The sequence below is a fragment of the Prosopis cineraria genome, unplaced genomic scaffold (assembly GCF_029017545.1).
Source record: "Prosopis cineraria cultivar Desert tree isolate PC_DT_omini unplaced genomic scaffold, ASM2901754v1 PC13, whole genome shotgun sequence".
In the NCBI taxonomy this organism is placed as follows: Eukaryota; Viridiplantae; Streptophyta; class Magnoliopsida; order Fabales; family Fabaceae; genus Prosopis; species Prosopis cineraria.
Window position 1 is genome coordinate 14,451,260 of NW_026555344.1, and position 17,296 is coordinate 14,468,555.

At 34.4% G+C, this 17,296-nt stretch overlaps 1 protein-coding gene across 3 annotated transcripts in view; it reads right to left on the reverse strand.

Moving 5' to 3' along the window:
• Nucleotides 1-4,314: 4,314 nt before the first annotated feature.
• LOC129291440 (uncharacterized) overlaps nucleotides 4,315-17,296 on the reverse strand; it is a 28,624-nt gene continuing 15,642 nt past the window's right edge. For 2 of the 3 annotated variants that reach the window (XM_054928785.1, XM_054928784.1), the window contains exons 29-51: nucleotides 16,629-16,811; nucleotides 16,301-16,524; nucleotides 16,086-16,215; nucleotides 15,875-15,997; nucleotides 15,021-15,065; nucleotides 14,777-14,854; nucleotides 14,508-14,624; nucleotides 13,786-13,912; nucleotides 13,613-13,713; nucleotides 13,403-13,540; nucleotides 13,205-13,294; nucleotides 9,646-9,792; nucleotides 9,471-9,569; nucleotides 9,365-9,391; nucleotides 9,129-9,275; nucleotides 8,366-8,427; nucleotides 7,041-7,194; nucleotides 6,740-6,931; nucleotides 6,544-6,648; nucleotides 6,207-6,341; nucleotides 5,371-5,607; nucleotides 4,768-4,869; nucleotides 4,315-4,662 (exon numbers count right to left, since the gene is read on the reverse strand). In XM_054928785.1, the coding sequence (XP_054784760.1) occupies nucleotides 4,513-4,662; nucleotides 4,768-4,869; nucleotides 5,371-5,607; nucleotides 6,207-6,341; nucleotides 6,544-6,648; nucleotides 6,740-6,931; nucleotides 7,041-7,194; nucleotides 8,366-8,427; nucleotides 9,129-9,275; nucleotides 9,365-9,391; nucleotides 9,471-9,569; nucleotides 9,646-9,792; nucleotides 13,205-13,294; nucleotides 13,403-13,540; nucleotides 13,613-13,713; nucleotides 13,786-13,912; nucleotides 14,508-14,624; nucleotides 14,777-14,854; nucleotides 15,021-15,065; nucleotides 15,875-15,997; nucleotides 16,086-16,215; nucleotides 16,301-16,524; nucleotides 16,629-16,811 (2,913 nt within the window). In that variant the 3' untranslated portion in view covers nucleotides 4,315-4,512. The remainder of the gene's footprint in view (nucleotides 4,663-4,767; nucleotides 4,870-5,370; nucleotides 5,608-6,206; nucleotides 6,342-6,543; nucleotides 6,649-6,739; nucleotides 6,932-7,040; nucleotides 7,195-8,365; nucleotides 8,428-9,128; nucleotides 9,276-9,364; nucleotides 9,392-9,470; nucleotides 9,570-9,645; nucleotides 9,793-13,204; nucleotides 13,295-13,402; nucleotides 13,541-13,612; nucleotides 13,714-13,785; nucleotides 13,913-14,507; nucleotides 14,625-14,776; nucleotides 14,855-15,020; nucleotides 15,066-15,874; nucleotides 15,998-16,085; nucleotides 16,216-16,300; nucleotides 16,525-16,628; nucleotides 16,812-17,296) is intronic. The other variant, XM_054928786.1, reaches the window with a different exon arrangement.

A 17,296-nucleotide genomic window follows, 5' to 3' on the forward strand; every position in this document is an offset into this window, starting at 1 on the left:
TAGGGTGACCTCCCACCCTCTAATATGCCACATTTCACTACATATCTCCACTTGACCATGCATAAACAACTTTCCAAATCAATATAACAAATCTTACCATTTACCTCAAAAATATAGAATTTCACAAACCAATACTCCACTCATTTTCTAAAATAGTTAACCTTTAAAGAATTTATACATATATACTCAACAAATCATAGAAAAGTACTTGAGAATAACTTATACAAGGTAATAAACAATGCAAATTATTTAGTTAACTCAACTCTTTAATTACTAAAAGGGTTACCCGTGGTACTAATTCTCTTCTTGTGTAAAGGTAAGTCTTCTCACACCACAATCTACATCAACGAGAACTATATGTTAATTTTCAATTAACACAAGTACTATTAGCTAATAATAACCTCTCAATTCTCACACTTCTCACTCATATTCTCAACAAAGAGGCTTGTTAAGATTAGAATTTATTCATACAATCCCTTTAAGCCTCCTACTCTATCACAACATAAAACTCAATATCTCAACTTATCACACTTCAAAATTCTATGATCAAGTTAGGACTTGATCCAGCTTCCATTAAATAACAAAGTAGCTTCATATTACCACATATCCAAGATCAATAAACCTAAATTAAACCTTTAGAGTCAATAGAAACCTTTAAAATATTGACTCATGGCTTAATCCAATCAGACTAAATTCTCATTCTTCCAAATCCCATGGAAAACGAGAAGAAAAGGTAGGGGAGAAGGGTAGGAAACTTACTCAAGAGTTTGAAGGCTCAATTTTTCTTCAAAATTCTCCCAAATTTATGCCCTAGCAGTGCCCAAAGTTACCCACTTCATGCCTTAGGTTTTCCACCCTAAAATCTATCAATTTCTAATCATTTCTGAAATTTTAAGTTGCCTACTGTGCCGTGCACTGTAGTGCATGCCACACAAGCTGCGGCTCACGACGCAACAAGTAACAAGTTGATTTTGTTCCCCCCGATGCCTCCCGACTTGATCCGAATTTCATCCTAACTCAATTTAAAGCTAAATATGACCCAAAAATCCAATTAGCAACCTAAAAACATAATTAAATAAATTAATCATATTTTTAACTAATTTATCCCTTAATTAATCAACTTTTCCAGATTTAAAGCTTTAGGATGTTACAAACATGGAGAAAGCTAAAGCCTAAAAATTACACTTGAAGACCATTAGGGAGTGATTTTTTATTTATCTTTTTAATTCAAGAACTTAAAATTATTTAGTTTTAAATGATTTTAAGTTGTAATGTTTGGGTATAATCTAGTTTTTTGTTGTAAATATTTTAAATATTGGATTGGATTGATATTTGAATTGATTTAGTGTTTAATGGATTTCTAAAATTTATGTTTATACACCCTTGCTTTGCCAATTAAATTAATGATTGAGTTCTCATTATTAATTAATTGTCATTGTGGTGTTTGTTGCAAATTTAGGTTGTTCCTTTTACCTCTTGATTGTTCAATTGAGTTGGTAATTTTTCTAATTGTTCAATTAGATAATTTAAACATATTTTTCAGAATTATTTTGGATTAATTGTCATTGGTTTTAATGAATTTAATTTTCCTAATTCATAGTCATAGCATTTGGTTCACTATAAGTTCTCTAGTGAATTAAGTGTTAGACTTTGTACTTATGGATTCTCTTTGTTTTTAATTATAAATTTATTAATTCCACTCTCTTATCATTTCCCTTTGGTCTAACTAATTGAATTGGACCAGGAAAGTTAACTCCATGTGATGTCCTAAGTTGTCCCCTTTACCACAACTAAATCAAACTTTTCTTAATTTTTGGTTAATTAATCTTTTTGTTACTTAATTAATTTCTTTAGCTTTTATTTTTTTTTATTGAACCAAAATCCCCCAATCATAATTTAGGACTCATGCATTGCATAATAGAATATAGTTGTTAGACATTAGCACTAGCATTCATTTAGATAGTTTTAGTGGCAGAAATTACATTTCTCATTTGCATTTTAGTGTAAAAATCTAGGATCTAGTTTTAGATTTTTTTTTATTACTTTTTAAATACCTAAAACCAACTAAAGATTAACCCCTAAATTACTTTTTGGAAAGAATGATCTAGGGTTGGCCTATACTATATTAAGTCAATCTTAGTTTAATTGAGTGCCAACACGACTTAGGCATCCATCATGAGTTTTGGTTGTAAACTCTTGGATAAGGTCAAAATACTTAATGCAAGTAGGAACATGTCTAATTTGACTGTTTTGAAATGAAAATGAATCATTTGTGCAAAGTTTTCCTCCCCTTGTGTTTTGTGAAATTTGGGGTTGAGTGGTGAAATGCAAGTTTATGTGTTTTTGATTGAGTATGGTGCATTGCACGAGTCTGCTAAAGTCCATTGAATGTGGCGGATAGTCAGTGTAGCCTTTTAGCACTTGTGTTTGAGTTGGGACACTAGTGTTGTGAGTTTTATGTGAAAAAGTGATAAAATAGGTTTTGGTGTCCAACTCTTTATAGAAAATGAATTTGAGTATAAAGTGTCATTAGCAAGAGTTAGGACAAAGCTCTATGTAGACACTGAAACCACCTCAATTAGATGTCGGATAGAGATTTGGGACACATTTGAAGTTTGCTCCCTTTGCTATCAAATTAACAGCTAACTATTGTCATATTTATGTAATGAGCCGCGACACATGACACAAAGACGATTGAGCCGCGCCGCATTGTCTCTTAACTGCAATGCATGTCACGTTTTTCTCCACAATTTCACTATTTTGGGTTTGAAACTCAATGTTTTGGATCCCATATGATTTTTAAGCTTTCGGAATACTTTGAAAACTCTGATTTGAACAACATGAGGGTGTATGGGAGAGATTTATATGTTGAAAGCTTGGGGATCCCATTATAAATGATTTAAAATTGTTTCCCAATTGTTTTAGTTTCTCCCAATTGAAATTTGGAAACTTGGTTCTATTTTATGAATTATGGAAACTTGATAATCCTTAAAGGCTTAATTCATTGATTACCTCGATTGTGGAGTTAATAATGTGTTATAGGTAAGGATATTACAGAAATGAGTTTTATGTACATACTTGAATCACTTTAATTGAACATCAAATGCATAAATGATGCACATCTGAAGTTCATATTAAAACTGCAGTACTAACAGCAAATTCTAATGTACGTCATAGCGCATAGTGTACATGACATAAAGCCAACGCAAGTGGCTCTATGTCACATGCTGTGGTGTATGTAGCACATGTCATGATGCATGGCTCAATTTGTCGGAGTTTATAGCTTTGACCTTACGCTCTCAATTGTCGTAGCCATACAATTCAAATGCTTCCATCATGCGTAATTGCATATATTTGAGTATATAAACTCTATTTAAAAATAATTATTGAGATTCCTACTTTATAATAATAATAGTAAATCGTTTTATCTTATCATTTATTTGAAATAGTAGCAAAAGCTCTAGGATTTCTAATTACCAAATTTTTGTGTACACGTGGGTTTGGTAACGTCTAACAGCATGACGTTACATTCCACAATCCCAAGCCCATTTTTCATACCAAAGGAATTCAAGTTCACAATAGCATTCTTGTTCTAGTCCAAGTGTCTATAAATTATGAGTATATTATTGTATATGTAGTTCAAAAACATACATCATACTCAAGAATAAATAGTGCTTTAAAAGGAAAGACAAGTAGCTAAAGCTTCTTTTTCACCCTACCCCATCCTAAATTAAGTTGTTCACTGCATGTAGATTGAAAAAAATTAGATAAATTAGTAACTTTTGAAGATGTGTTTTCCTAAAATACATCATGATCCTTTACATTGAAAAATATCCCTATTGATCAAAGTGCGTAATTAATAGGGATAATTTAGAAATAGCAACAATAATAAATTATAAAGATAATATAAATTGATATCTTACATTTAGAACTAAAATAAACTCAACCAGATCCTAAATTTGGGATCAAAGCATATATTAAATTGTTACATTTTCAATAATAGCTTACCATTTTATTTTTCTTTTGGTTAAAAATAGTTAATCATTTTAAAATATTTAAATTAATTTATACATTTTCATTTAAAATTGTAACAATAATTTCATATTTGAAACAAGATCAATACATAAATAACTTGAAAAGATTTTATAAAATATTAAATCTCCTATTTATAAAAAATTTCATGGCACAAACTACTGGCCCATAGGAGGAATTTCAAAATTAAATTTGCATTGTACGGAATGCCCCTCTCATTCAATCTCCGGGTCCTCATCATGTCATTTATTTTTTTAGTATTAAAAAAAAAAACAACGCCGAGGCAAAAATAATCATCAGCTATTATAAATATAAATCTGTCTCGTTAATGTTTACCAGAAAATTCCAGAGAACATTCTAACAAGGGTACAAAAGGATCCACAAGGATAAATCAGAGTAAGAAAGAGCAAAGCTTAAGATGAAATATTTATTAACTTAAGGTTGGTCGAAAAAATACAAAAATCTACAAGAAGGAGAAACTCAATGTGAACTGTCAGAAACCCAGCCTGAGACAATACCATCATCCACTGGTTTCGGACCACCGCAAGACCTAGAAACCGATTCGAAAAGTTTTTCGATTTCCGGGGCACATCTTATGAAGGATCGATTCCAGAAGTTATATCTAGGGTTCTGGAAATGACACGAAGTGCAAGTTAGAAATTTTGAAACCATTATAATGGAAGCCATCACAATGGAAGGAGTATACAAAAAATTACAGAAAGAAGGAAAGAAAACCTTGATCAGCTCAATGAAGGTGATGAGCAGGCCCCATGGATGAGGTCGATTAACAATAAGGCGTTCTAACAAGACTCTAGTAATTTGTTCTTGAATAATTTCCTGCCATGTCAAAACATGAAATATTCAGTTAAATAAAATAAGCATTGCTTTCATTAGAACATCTAGGTCAGATCATTTACCATATCAACATATTTCTCAAGCATGATTAGCTAAAACAACAGTCTTTCAAGGGCAAGAAAAGAAACCGAAAACCAAAAGTTGGAAACTAAGCAACTAGATTTGGGCAAAACATTTCACAAGAATTTCACAAGTTGACGGAACTCTTCTGTGTATCAAGGGGGCAAAAATGTAGTTTGGCCACTACCCTAAGGCAGTTAGATGAACTAAACTGGAACAAGTATATTTATTTATTTATTCTCATCATCATCGTTATTGTTATTATTTTACAAAAAAAGGAAGTCCTAAGAGATTGTCGTTCCACAACCATCTGAATCACTAGCCAAATGAAGGTCCCAGACTTCAAATATGACAACTGACGACAGCACCAATACCAACCATGAGAATTTTGTCAAAAGGAACGTGAGAGAAGTATATATTTACCTGGTTTGATTCAGCAAACAAGTACAGAAGGATAAAAGAAAAGTAGTGCGTGTGAGTATTTGGGTAACGTAGTTGGTTGGCAATAGCATTTAGGAAAAGGTAGCGCCCCTCAGTGTCCAAGTCCGCAATTAGAGCCTTGAAAATTTCCAATGCAGCATCGACAGAAAATACAGACAGAGGAAACGCCCCAGCAGCTGATTGTGCATGGGGAGTTCGTCCCTGCAATTGTTGGATGGCCTGAAAGATAATAGCCCAGAAAGAAATAAGAATTCACTTGAGGCATGAAATCACCAGAACTACAGCTTCCTCAAAGCCACAACTGATTTACATTAGAGAATCAAAACATTGCTATTTTAAAACCTTTTAGACGTTTCTACGTATTTTTAAGGGGAAAATTCTCCATGTTTACCCTGTTACTTTCACTAATTTCAAATATCCCATCTTTTCCTTCACTAGCTTATAAAAAGGTCAAAGATCACAGCCCCACCATTGCAAAAATCAACTTTGTGAATAAATACATCAAGCTGCAAAAATCAACTTCGTTTTCATTTTATAAATTACTCACATCAGTTTATTAAAATGATTATGACACTTAGGACTAGGTTAGGTGGTAAGGATGATGCAGGGTATAACAATGTACAAGTTCAAGCCTTCTAGTGTATCAAAAAGAATCAAACCAGAGAAAGGGGGGAAAAAATCCAAAAAGCACAAATTATATCTATAAAGTAGTTAATAAATAAAACAAACAAATAGTTGAAGATGCTTTATTAAAATTGCACATACTCTTGAAAGTCAACAGAAGAGTTTATCAAAAGGAAATTTTAAAAACAACGTACCTGCATTCCAACATACAACACAAGTGAGTTTATCAATGGAACATTGTAACGGGTCCCAGCAGAGGCAGCTTCATTAGGTGAGAGGAGCAACTTCTGCTTCAGTTCAGACGAAAATTGAGAACCCTGCGGCTTTGTCTGCAGATATTTGATAAATCAATTAATCACAGTTAGATTGGAGAAAGGAGATCTGTGAATATAGAAAATTAGAAATTTTAAAACCCCAGGGGAGAAGGGGCAACATTTTTTTTGGGGGGGGGGAGAGGGGTATTTATCCAATAAATATCTCAATAGAAGAAAACAAAAATCATAATATAAAATCACAAGCTGGGATAATTACCTTCAGATATTCATCTACATCAGCCTTCATCTGCTTAGCCTTAAGTGCCGCATCAACCTCCGAAAAGATTCGAGGGGATAAAGTTATTTCTTGAAGCAAATCAATCTGCAAGGTAAAGTAAAAAGGTGGCTATGTCACACCAATACAAAAAGTGTGACCAAAGAAGAATAAGTAGGCGAAATGAGATTCCAAAGACCTTCAAATTAGGTGTGGATGGATCTGGTAGCCTCATACTACGAGGAAATGCACTTAGAATAATATTTCGCATTTGTATGCAGCTAGGAGGAATAACGTCACAGAAGGTAAAATGATAATCACACAAGAACTCTGGAAAGTCATGAAGTAGCACTAGGAGCACTCTGAGCGTGCCTTTATAGAGAAAATGAACCTGATGAACACAAAAGAAAGAGAGACAGAAAATACATACAAATAAATATCACCATCACACCTTCACCATATAGAGAACAAAGGAATAGGACAAGGATACAGCGACAAACCGGCACTCCAAGTTCAGCATGCCTCAGAAAAGGCTCCATGAATTGGAACAAATCTACAAGCAACCTTTGAATGTAAGGCCAACCTTTCTGACCATTACCAGTCAACATCTTTGGTAAGAAACTTCTGTGACTTATCAACTCAAGCCATACAAAGCTGTAGAAATGTTTAAAAAGAATTATATCAGAAAAATACCATCACAATATCAACGTAACAGGATTCAAAAGTTGTAAAAATATAACATAAATTGTTACTTAAAAACAAGAATGAGAGGAAGAAAAACTTTAATGGGCATTTGTTCCAAACATACCAGCATTAGCAAAATGATCAATTATTAACCATTCTAAAAAACAAGGAGACATGTTATTCTACAGTGAACAAACTATGCCACCTATGGTTACTGGGAAATACTGAGCATTTTTCCTATTTGTGGGTCTATTCATTATAAGTCGACACCCAGGGACACTTTGGTATATATTCTCGTCAGCTCTAGGGATGCTAACATAAATTCCAGAGTCTTAAGGCTTATAATGAGTCTCCTCAATTGTGAAGGAATTAGAACTTCATTCAATAGAATATTTGAGTCTTTTTAGTGATCTTTTCACATGGCATCAGAGAAACATGAAAGATCATCCAACTTCTGTGTTTCTCAGTCATATTCAGAGGCCTCCAATCACCTGTGTTTTGTACGGAATATGGAGTTTTGTTCCTCATTAACAATCCCTAAGTCATCATCATTTGGCTTTAAATCAGCCAAATACATCAGGAACCTCTATGGATTTCATCTTCTGGCCCAATCCAGAAAGCCAGAGCTCCAGAACCACCACCATGCACTGATCAAAGAATGCCAGTCCATTCAAATGCCAACACATGAGGGACCATAAGCCCTACCTCTCCACACATTTCCATTTCATGACAAACTTAAATGATGGCCATCCTAGTAAAACAGCCATTTCACATCATTGCCCAGGATATAAAGGCATAATTTCCACATTCATCGACAAATTAGTGGTTAAATATAAGCCATCAACCATGAACCAGACCCTAAAAGATGAGGAACTCAAAACAATAACATCAAGCACAAATGCATGATTTTGTGAACGAAAGAACCAACACAGACAACACTCAGGCAAATAATTACTGACTGACTAATCATTGATACAGAAAGAGTAAACATTGTAAATGACAACTCAATGAGAAAATCAGAACATAAAAGCATAATGCAGAAACAAATGTATACACACAAGCAAATAATATTCCATCACAAACTCTTCTGAGACAAAAAAGTTCAACAATCAATGGGTAATTAATATATTCTAAGTCAAACCTGAATCCTGGAACGTTGAGGGGCTGCAAAGCATGAAATGCATTGGCAAAAGCAGTCAAAATCTGTAGCATACAAAACAACATTAGTCAAGCATGTATGATTGTCTTGAAAATAATGTTAGTATGGCTTAGAAGATAAAAGCTACAAACTGACATTTTGCCCAGCTAATTAAAACGTCTAGATAAGGGTACAATCCAAGCCACCAAGATTGCCCCACAAAAGCTTTCTATGAAATCCTTTGCCAATAAAATGACAGAATGAGTGCTTCAAATACACTGAGAAAGCAGCTAACATCATATAACACAGAAAGGAAGAAAAAAATCCATAACTTACTTTCTGTAAGATTACTTATTTATCTTATGCATTCATCCCCCACCATCCAAATTTTAATTTTAATGATCATTCTACTTATTGCCATCAATGCCATTATTTCAAAATATTTAGAAATAAGAGGTTTCATGATTCATAGGAGACAATTTACTAGTGTCACAATTTAGCAAAACATATATTGGCCCAACACAATTTACTTCTAAAGTTCATTTGTCATTTTCACTTGAAGTAACTTCTGTGAAATCGTGAGCAAAGAAGCATCGTGATTCTTGACAAAAAGTTTGGATAAATGAATGCACTTCTTTTACATAATTATCTAAAATATAAATGGTTTATATTCATGTGATAAACATGTCATATGATGTTCCTATTTGATACATAGATTGTGCCAAAAGTAATAAAGAAATCTACTAGGAAAAAACTGACAAACTACCTGAAGGTTTGCACCATCAGTAACAGGCTCAAGTGAACCCAGGTCATGAAGCCAATTAATGAACAATCTGAAAAATGGCCTCGGATTGAAAGATGCCTTCTTTTCCTCCGCATCTTTTCGAATGAATCTGACAGTAACTGCCAAAATCTGCAACAGATCATGGAAAATTAATAAACAACCTTTTAAAATGAATTCTCAAGGAGGCTGGATTAGATGCAAATTTTTAATTTACATACCTTGGAAAGAAGGGCTTTGCTTGAGCCCTGCTTCATACACAGTCAAATTACTCAATAGTTTATTGTAATCTTTTAACAAGAAAAGAAAAAGGGACACAATTCTCACCTTTAATATTGTATAGACAAGCTTGGCAAAAATATCAATTGCAAGAAATGACATTGTGTGCATTTGTTGAGGAGATAGGCAATATGCAACAGCTAGTTCCTGAGAGGGGAAAAAGAAAGAGTTTAGTTATAATCCTCATTTGGGAGGGATATAGAATGCATGAATGAGGTGCAACCATCAAAAGCCTGAAAAAGCGATCAGTTATATCATCTCCCTTGAGTAGACCATTCTGATGTAATTGTACGATGAAATGGGCAGCAGCTGCATCATTGGCACCAGGAAGGTCACATATCCTGTACCATTCTGCAAACAACCTGGATACCTACAATGAATTTGACAGCAAGTCAGCACTGTGAAATTATTGTTAAAGCATCTACAAATATTCTAAAATCCCAAATTGTCCAATCACAGTTTGGTGCTGCCCACAGGATGAGTTCACCATCGACAAAAATAATATGCTTCATTTCAATTATGATTCCAAGCCAATATACAATTCAACAAGTTATATTCATATTAGGATGAACTGTAAACTTTAGGATAAGAATAGGATCTGATGAGGCTTACACAGAACAGAAACTCTAAGATGCCTTGAAGCACCTCCTCCTATTGTTCTATATAACAATGTGAAATTTGAAAATAGATGCTAACTACCTAATTAAGACTCCTAAACAATAAACTCTACTCAGATAAGTTTCTCAACAACCCCGCTCAAAAGCAAAAATTTTGACACATTTAAGTCCCATAATACCGCTACACACATAAAACAATGTACAGATAACGCATCATAATTAAAGAAATAATTGATGTTCATATTTCTGTTTATTATAAAGTTCAACAACAAACAACAAACAACAACAAGCCTTTATCCTATTAGGTGGGGTCGGCTACATGGATTGCAAGACGCCATTGTGCTCTATCATTTATCAAGCTTTTAAGAATATTATTAATTAAGAGATCGCGTTCAACAACTTCTAAAAGAGTTCTCTTAAGCTTTCCTTTACCCCTCTCAATCGAACTCAAAGTTATATATTCCACTCTTCTCACTGGTACCTCCCTTGGTCTTCTTTATACATGCCCAAACCATCTCAACTGATTTTCTATCATTTTTTTCTCAATAGGTGCCACCCTCACTTTTTCATGTACATGCTCATTTTGAATTTTATCTTTATGTGTATGTCCGCACATCCATCGTAACATTCTCATCTCTGCTACTCCAACTTTATGCTCTTGCTGTCCCCTTAGAGCCTAGCATTCACTACTATATAACATTGCCAGTCTGATAGCAGTACGATAAAACTAATTAATTACAATGAAAAATTATAAAGTTCAACAATGAAAAATTAATTACAAAAAAACTGATTAGTCTATCAACTATTCAAAGTGAGATGTGACTAATACACGTTATTGGAGTCTACTTCACAGCAAAAAGCACATTATCACACTTCAACATCTTGTCTACCATCTATTCCCTGAAGCTTATCCTAGGATTAAACCGTTAATGTCATGCAACCAGTTAAAGCTTTAGCAGATACATTAAAATGCTGGTACAAGAGGGGAGGGGAGGGATTTGAATGTTATCTTGTTTGGTTTAGAAGGGGAGGGGAGGGAAAATAACAACACCTAGATTATAACACCCTTACTATTGTAATTGGTTTTTATTTTCATTTTTTAAGAAATAAAATAATTATATTGCAATTAATTTTTATTTTTTAACTTAGCCTTTCATTCTTCATAAAAAATGTTGAAATGGTATCACGTACTCACAAAAAGAATCAAAGACTCAAATGTAGAGTTTCTTACAGAAAATGTAAAATGCATTATATCACTGCATAGTTTAGAATGACGTAACAATAAAAAGACTTAATTTAGTGGTAGCCTTGGCAAAGACGATCTCCATTGTGAGGTTGGTGATAGTAAAAGAGCAAGGCAATTTAGTGGGAATTTTTGCTGTTTTCTTTATAGATGGTTTTATGGGCAAGGTTGGTGATAGTAAATGAGCTCAATCAAAAGATGACTATTAAACTAGATGGCATGGCTGTAAATTGAGAAAGGTATCAAAAGCTAATGGAGAAGCTAATTTATTTACCTCACACGAGACCTAACATATGTTTTCCTATGAGTGTTGTGAATCAATTCCCTAGCAGTCCTTAAAAGGAACACAAGACAGTAGTCTATAGAATTCTCAAATATCTGAAAAGGACATCAACGCAAGGTCAGTTTTTTTTTTTTTTGCAAAGAATGATATTAGAAATATTGAATTATTCACTGATGCAGATTGGGGAGGCTCAAAGAGGATAGACGATCAACTACTTGATAATGAACATATGTGTGGGGTAATTTAATGACTTGGGAGAGCAAGAAACAACCAATTGTGTTAAGAAGTTCAGCAGAATTATATCAGACTTTGTCGCTAGGAATATGTGAAGGAATGTGGATTATTGAACCTTAAAGGAGTTGAAAATTGATACTAGTTATCCCATTAAAGTATGGTTTGCTAACATGTCAGCTGTAAAAATTGCAAAGAACCCAATTCAGCATGGATGCATGAAGAATGTGGAGATTGATGGACATTTTATCAAAGAGAAAAGGTAGCAGCTAAGGTGATTGATTTGTCATACACAGCTTCACGAAGTCAGATTGCAATGTTATGACAAAGTCTCTAACTCAATAAAAGTTTGAAGGGTTCAGAAGCATGTTCGCATTGATTAATATGTCTATTGACCAGCTTGAGGGGGGTGTTGAAAGTGGGCCAGCCGCCACTCACAAAGCCTAATCTTCCTTTATCAGATCAGATCTGAGTATACTTATATAAGATCAGATCTAATTATCTTCTTTTATTATTTGTTTTTAAGGTTCCAAGATCATAGGAGGGATTTAAGTGATTTGTCTAGAGATTTAATTTCTTCTATTCCGTCTATATATGTAATCACACCATGGGAATGTAAAATTATAGCCGTTTGATGAAAATTCAGTTGGAATAGCATAAATTTACAAGGTAATTTTAGTCAAACTAAAATATATTTGTACCCTCCCCACCAAATTCCCCCACTTTTGGAGGGGAAGGGTAGGAGGGGAGGGGAGGAAAAATTGATTAAAATTTCCCCTCTTCCCCTCAATTTTTTTGAACCAAACAAGGGGAGGGTAACAAAATCCCTACCCTCCTTTCTAAATCACTCCAACCAGCCAGAGGGATAAAAGTTTCAGACAGTTGAACTTCAGGGAGCCCAAACTAAATAAACAACATAGGTTAAGGCGGTTATAAAAGTTATCAACAAAAGCAATAACAAGAGATCTATTTTAACTTTTAAGTAATTTCATACCAGCTAAAGGATATTTTTTCCTTGCCCTTGGTGCATTGCCCTAGTGGCAAAGTGATCCCCTTGTATTGGGGAGGAGGTAGTGGGTTCAATCCCGTACAGGACTAGTTTAGCATCCTTCCAATTCAAAAAAAAAAGGGGGGGACTTTTTTCCAAATAAAGTCAAATATTGCAACTTTCAGATAAATTCAAAAAAGATTTTTCTCAACATTTCAACTTTTGACAAATCCCAATAAAAAAAAACAAAGAAATTAGCTGCTTTTTCAAAGGATAGTTTTAGCTTATCTAAAAGCTCTTGAGGAAAAATGCATGCCCTTTTTAGTACCATAAAATGTTTACCCAAACAAGCACCTGATCTAAGCTGTATAGACAAGCAACAACATATGAAAGAATCTGGCAATTCATATGACATCATACCTGCTCACTGAACTCACGTAATCCAGAAGGATCTGGTTCAACAGATTCAACACTGTTAAATTCCTCCCTGCCAGCAAGTGGACCAGGACTCTGTTTTTCACATGGGAATAACATGGAGAAAAGGCTCAGGACAGTCAAGCAAAATAATTTCTTATCAAAAAGGCAACAGTCAATGTTGAATTAAGTGTTTTCTAAAACCTTTTTGTCCCTTGATTGTTTATTCTTATCTTCTTTTCCAGTACCAATGGCAGATAATGAAGCAGCATGAGCAGCTGGATTCCTGATCGTCTCTACCAGCTGCTGTAACGATTCAGGTGATCCAGGCTTTATAGAAAGCTGCAAAATATGAAATGGTCGAGACCTCAGACACCGAGCAATCTAGAAACTGACACAAAAACAAATACAAACCTTTGCCAAACAGTCAACAAGATTGTGAAATTCTGAGATAACTTTGGGTTCCTCAATGACCAAGGTTTGAAGAAGAGAAATGGAAAACTCCATTGCAGCCTCTGCACATCTCGGGTCCATCAGTTGCATTAAATAAAACATTGAAGATAAAAAGATGCAGTCAGTCAACATACTGTTCCGGCCCCCATCAACTAGTTTTGCCATATGAACGTTGTATTCAGCAAGGTTTAGCAATTCACTACGAATAAGACCAAGGGTAATATCTTTGTTAAATTTCCTTTCTTCTTCTGAATAAATTACCTGCAACAAATTACACAATAACAGATTACGGTGGAAAAAAGCAAAAACAACAGATTTTCAAAACTGTCACAAAAATAAAACAAAAAAGACTCATCTCTTCTATTAAGTGTCTGCTAAAAGAAAGAAAAATAACAGAGAAGAGGAAAGCCAGTTTTGTGGTATGGATAAATATAAGATGCTGAAATAATCACCGGCATGAAAGATAATTAAATAACACAAGTCAGATACCAAGCAATATTTCCAAGAAAATAGAGATGGAATATACCGCAAGTACAACAATAGTGTCAATAATTAAATTTCAAAAATATATGGAATCCTTTGATCGTCATTGCTTCCTTCATTTACCTAAAGTCAACTGTTTTTTCTTTCCTTCAAAACTAGGCATGAAGAATGGAAACCATGCTTAACAGAATAAATGTCAATCCAACATACATCTAAGTTATACTGTGGGTTCAGTATATCATACCCAAAATTCAGCCACTGGAGAGACTAGCTCAAGTGGTAAGAGTAGGAAGGCATAGATAGTGTCCAAATTCAAACCCTCTTGGTGTAACCAGAACTTAAGAAATTGTAATTTTAAAACAGAAATTCGTACCCAACTAGTAAGTTCCTTCACAGCAAGCTTGCAAACATCACGAATAGCAGTCAGAATTGCAAGATGAGCACCCACGTGAATGTTGTTTGATGCATTATCATATAAACCTTTAAAAACCTGTTAGAAACAATGTCTAGTCAATCTCCTTAATGAAAAATATCATTCAAGGCAGATTACAGGACTATGAAAGCAGTGAAACTACCAAAAAGAAATAGTGATCTATGAATAAAATTCAAGAACAATAACACTCCCAGTAAAACACAGCACACCTTTTGAGCCACAGCTAAGGCAGCCTCATCTCGACTAACACATCTCAGAATGATTTCAGGAACCTCAGAGATGACTCCCTAATCAAAAGTCAAAACCCAAACAAAAAAGAAAAGAAGTTACAATATCCAGGAAAGAAAATTTTAAGTGAATAGCTTTAATTAGTGTGGGGAAAAGAGAACACAATGGAAATATATCAACTCATAATTGACATAACATCAGAGATTGAATAATTTAAAAATATACCTGGATTTCAGCTTCTCCAGAATCATTACAGATCAAAGCTTCCAACTGAAAATAATTAAATGGTGTCTATAAACATCAAGGATAAACTTTGAATTCTGAAAATAATGCCCAAAACAAATCACAAACAATGCATAACACATTATGCCCTTCAGAGATAGCAATTTCTGGACAGACCTTCCCCTAAAAGAGAAATAGAAGTTGAAAGGCAAAAAAAAAAAAAACCGAACTCAATTCCAACAAGTCTGACTTAAACAATTCTATATATAGAAATATCACCATTCCCACAGCTAATTTGGCCTTTCCATGAAAGCAACATCCCAGCCAAGCATTTGCTGCATATAGACTATTTTAAAAGCTTAAACTAGTAGGAATAACATCAAGCTGCTCAGCAACTAGGTCAAAGTTTACAAACTTGAATACGCATTTCAAGCGCACACGATTTTTTTCATAAAAATTAACAAAGCACGAAAGTGAATTTTTCAGCAAAGCACAAGAAAGAAATATCAGCAAGTAAAATTGCTGCAAACAATTAAAGACAGGTGACGCAGACACTTTTGTATTACTAGTTACATGTGCTATCTTAATTGAGAATTATAAATCTGGCATTAGGCTTATAGCTGGTGATTTTATTGGTGGTGATTGGATATTAGTTATCTCTATCCTGAATAATTATTTACCTGATTTGTGTTCAATTTCCTGTGAACTTGTAAAGCCAAAGATATAATAAAGAACCATTAAGCATGAAATGTAAAAAAGAAAATGAAACATCAATCTGTTACATGAATACTATGCAGTTAAATTGAACTGTCAAGTGCAATAAGCAGTAGGAAATAGAAATAACAGTCAACTGCAACCTTTTGTGCAACAGCTTGATATTTATCAAGAGCATCCCTTGTCGTAAGAGAAGGCTCGGATACACTACTTCCAAGGCGCTCCACTACTGATGAAGCTTGTGGCTGTGAAGATGCTCCAGATTCCTTGTAACAGATCAAAAGAACAATTACATGCCAAAATACTAAACATCAAAAAGCACATTCATTAAGGATGAAAATATAAATTGCTTACTTTCACAACATCAGAAGAGTCATGCAACTCAGGGGTGGACGCTGCTGAAGGAAATGGGGCAGAAACAGAATCATTCTCCACACTATGCTGGGGAACACCATCAGCTGCTCTGTGGTGAGTTGAGGGAGCACTGGAACACGGGCAGAATTATCATAAAAACAATTTTAAATAAAAGAATGTGAAAGAAATTGACAAAATAAATAGCATATAAGAACCTAAACTGTGAAGCCAAATTAGACTCTGTAACATCATCTGACAATCGAGAAACTGCTTCATAGCCTGTGCTTCCCGGGCCCACTGAGTAACCTGGATTAACCTGTCCTGATCCAGGACCATAGGTTCCAGTGAGTCCAGCACTACCAGATTGAACACCAACACCAGCAGCCATAGAATGAGAGCTCTGAGTAGACTGGTTTTGCCACGGAAGCCGAACAAAGTCCTGATATAGTGATAGCATGCAACCAGAAATTCAGTAAAATTGCTCATGTCTTGTATAACAACCCCACCAACAATTTAGAATACAAAATTTAGCAGGTTAAATACCTCATAAACACGTTGCTGTGACAGTGACAACTGACCAGGTTTTGGACGAAGTGGCTCAGGCACACCACCCATAGAACCTTGTGTGTACAAGTTTGCATCAAAAAATGTTGGACCCATACCCTCACGAGGCTTCCTTCTCAAAGAAAGCTGCTGACCTATCTCCGCATCAATGGTGCTTATTGCCTGCAAAATAGAGTACACCAAAAGCCCACAGACCATTATACAAGCTTGCAAAAAAAAAAAAAATTTAAAAGTACAAAAACAATTTTTCTAGAATAAGGTAGCAAGACATTCACCAAAAATTCCAAAGGAGAAGAGAGATTAAACTCATAAAACGCTTATTATCTGACAACAAAGTTAACATTTGCATCACCAAAAAAAAAAAAAAAGTTTTCATCTCAAATAAAATAAGGTTTATTAGCTCGATCTATGTCCACCATTAATCACTATGCTGTCTCTCTTCCACATTTGATTAAGATATACTTCTCACCAATGGTCCAAAAACAAATAGTACACATCAAGTATGACATTTCCAAACAATGCACAGCTATGTTGCACTATATATTCTTTAAACTTCTTTAGGGATGCAGTATATTTTCACATTAAGCATGAACAAATTTCAATTACATACCTATGTTTTTCAATTTTCTATGATCAGAGCTTCAATA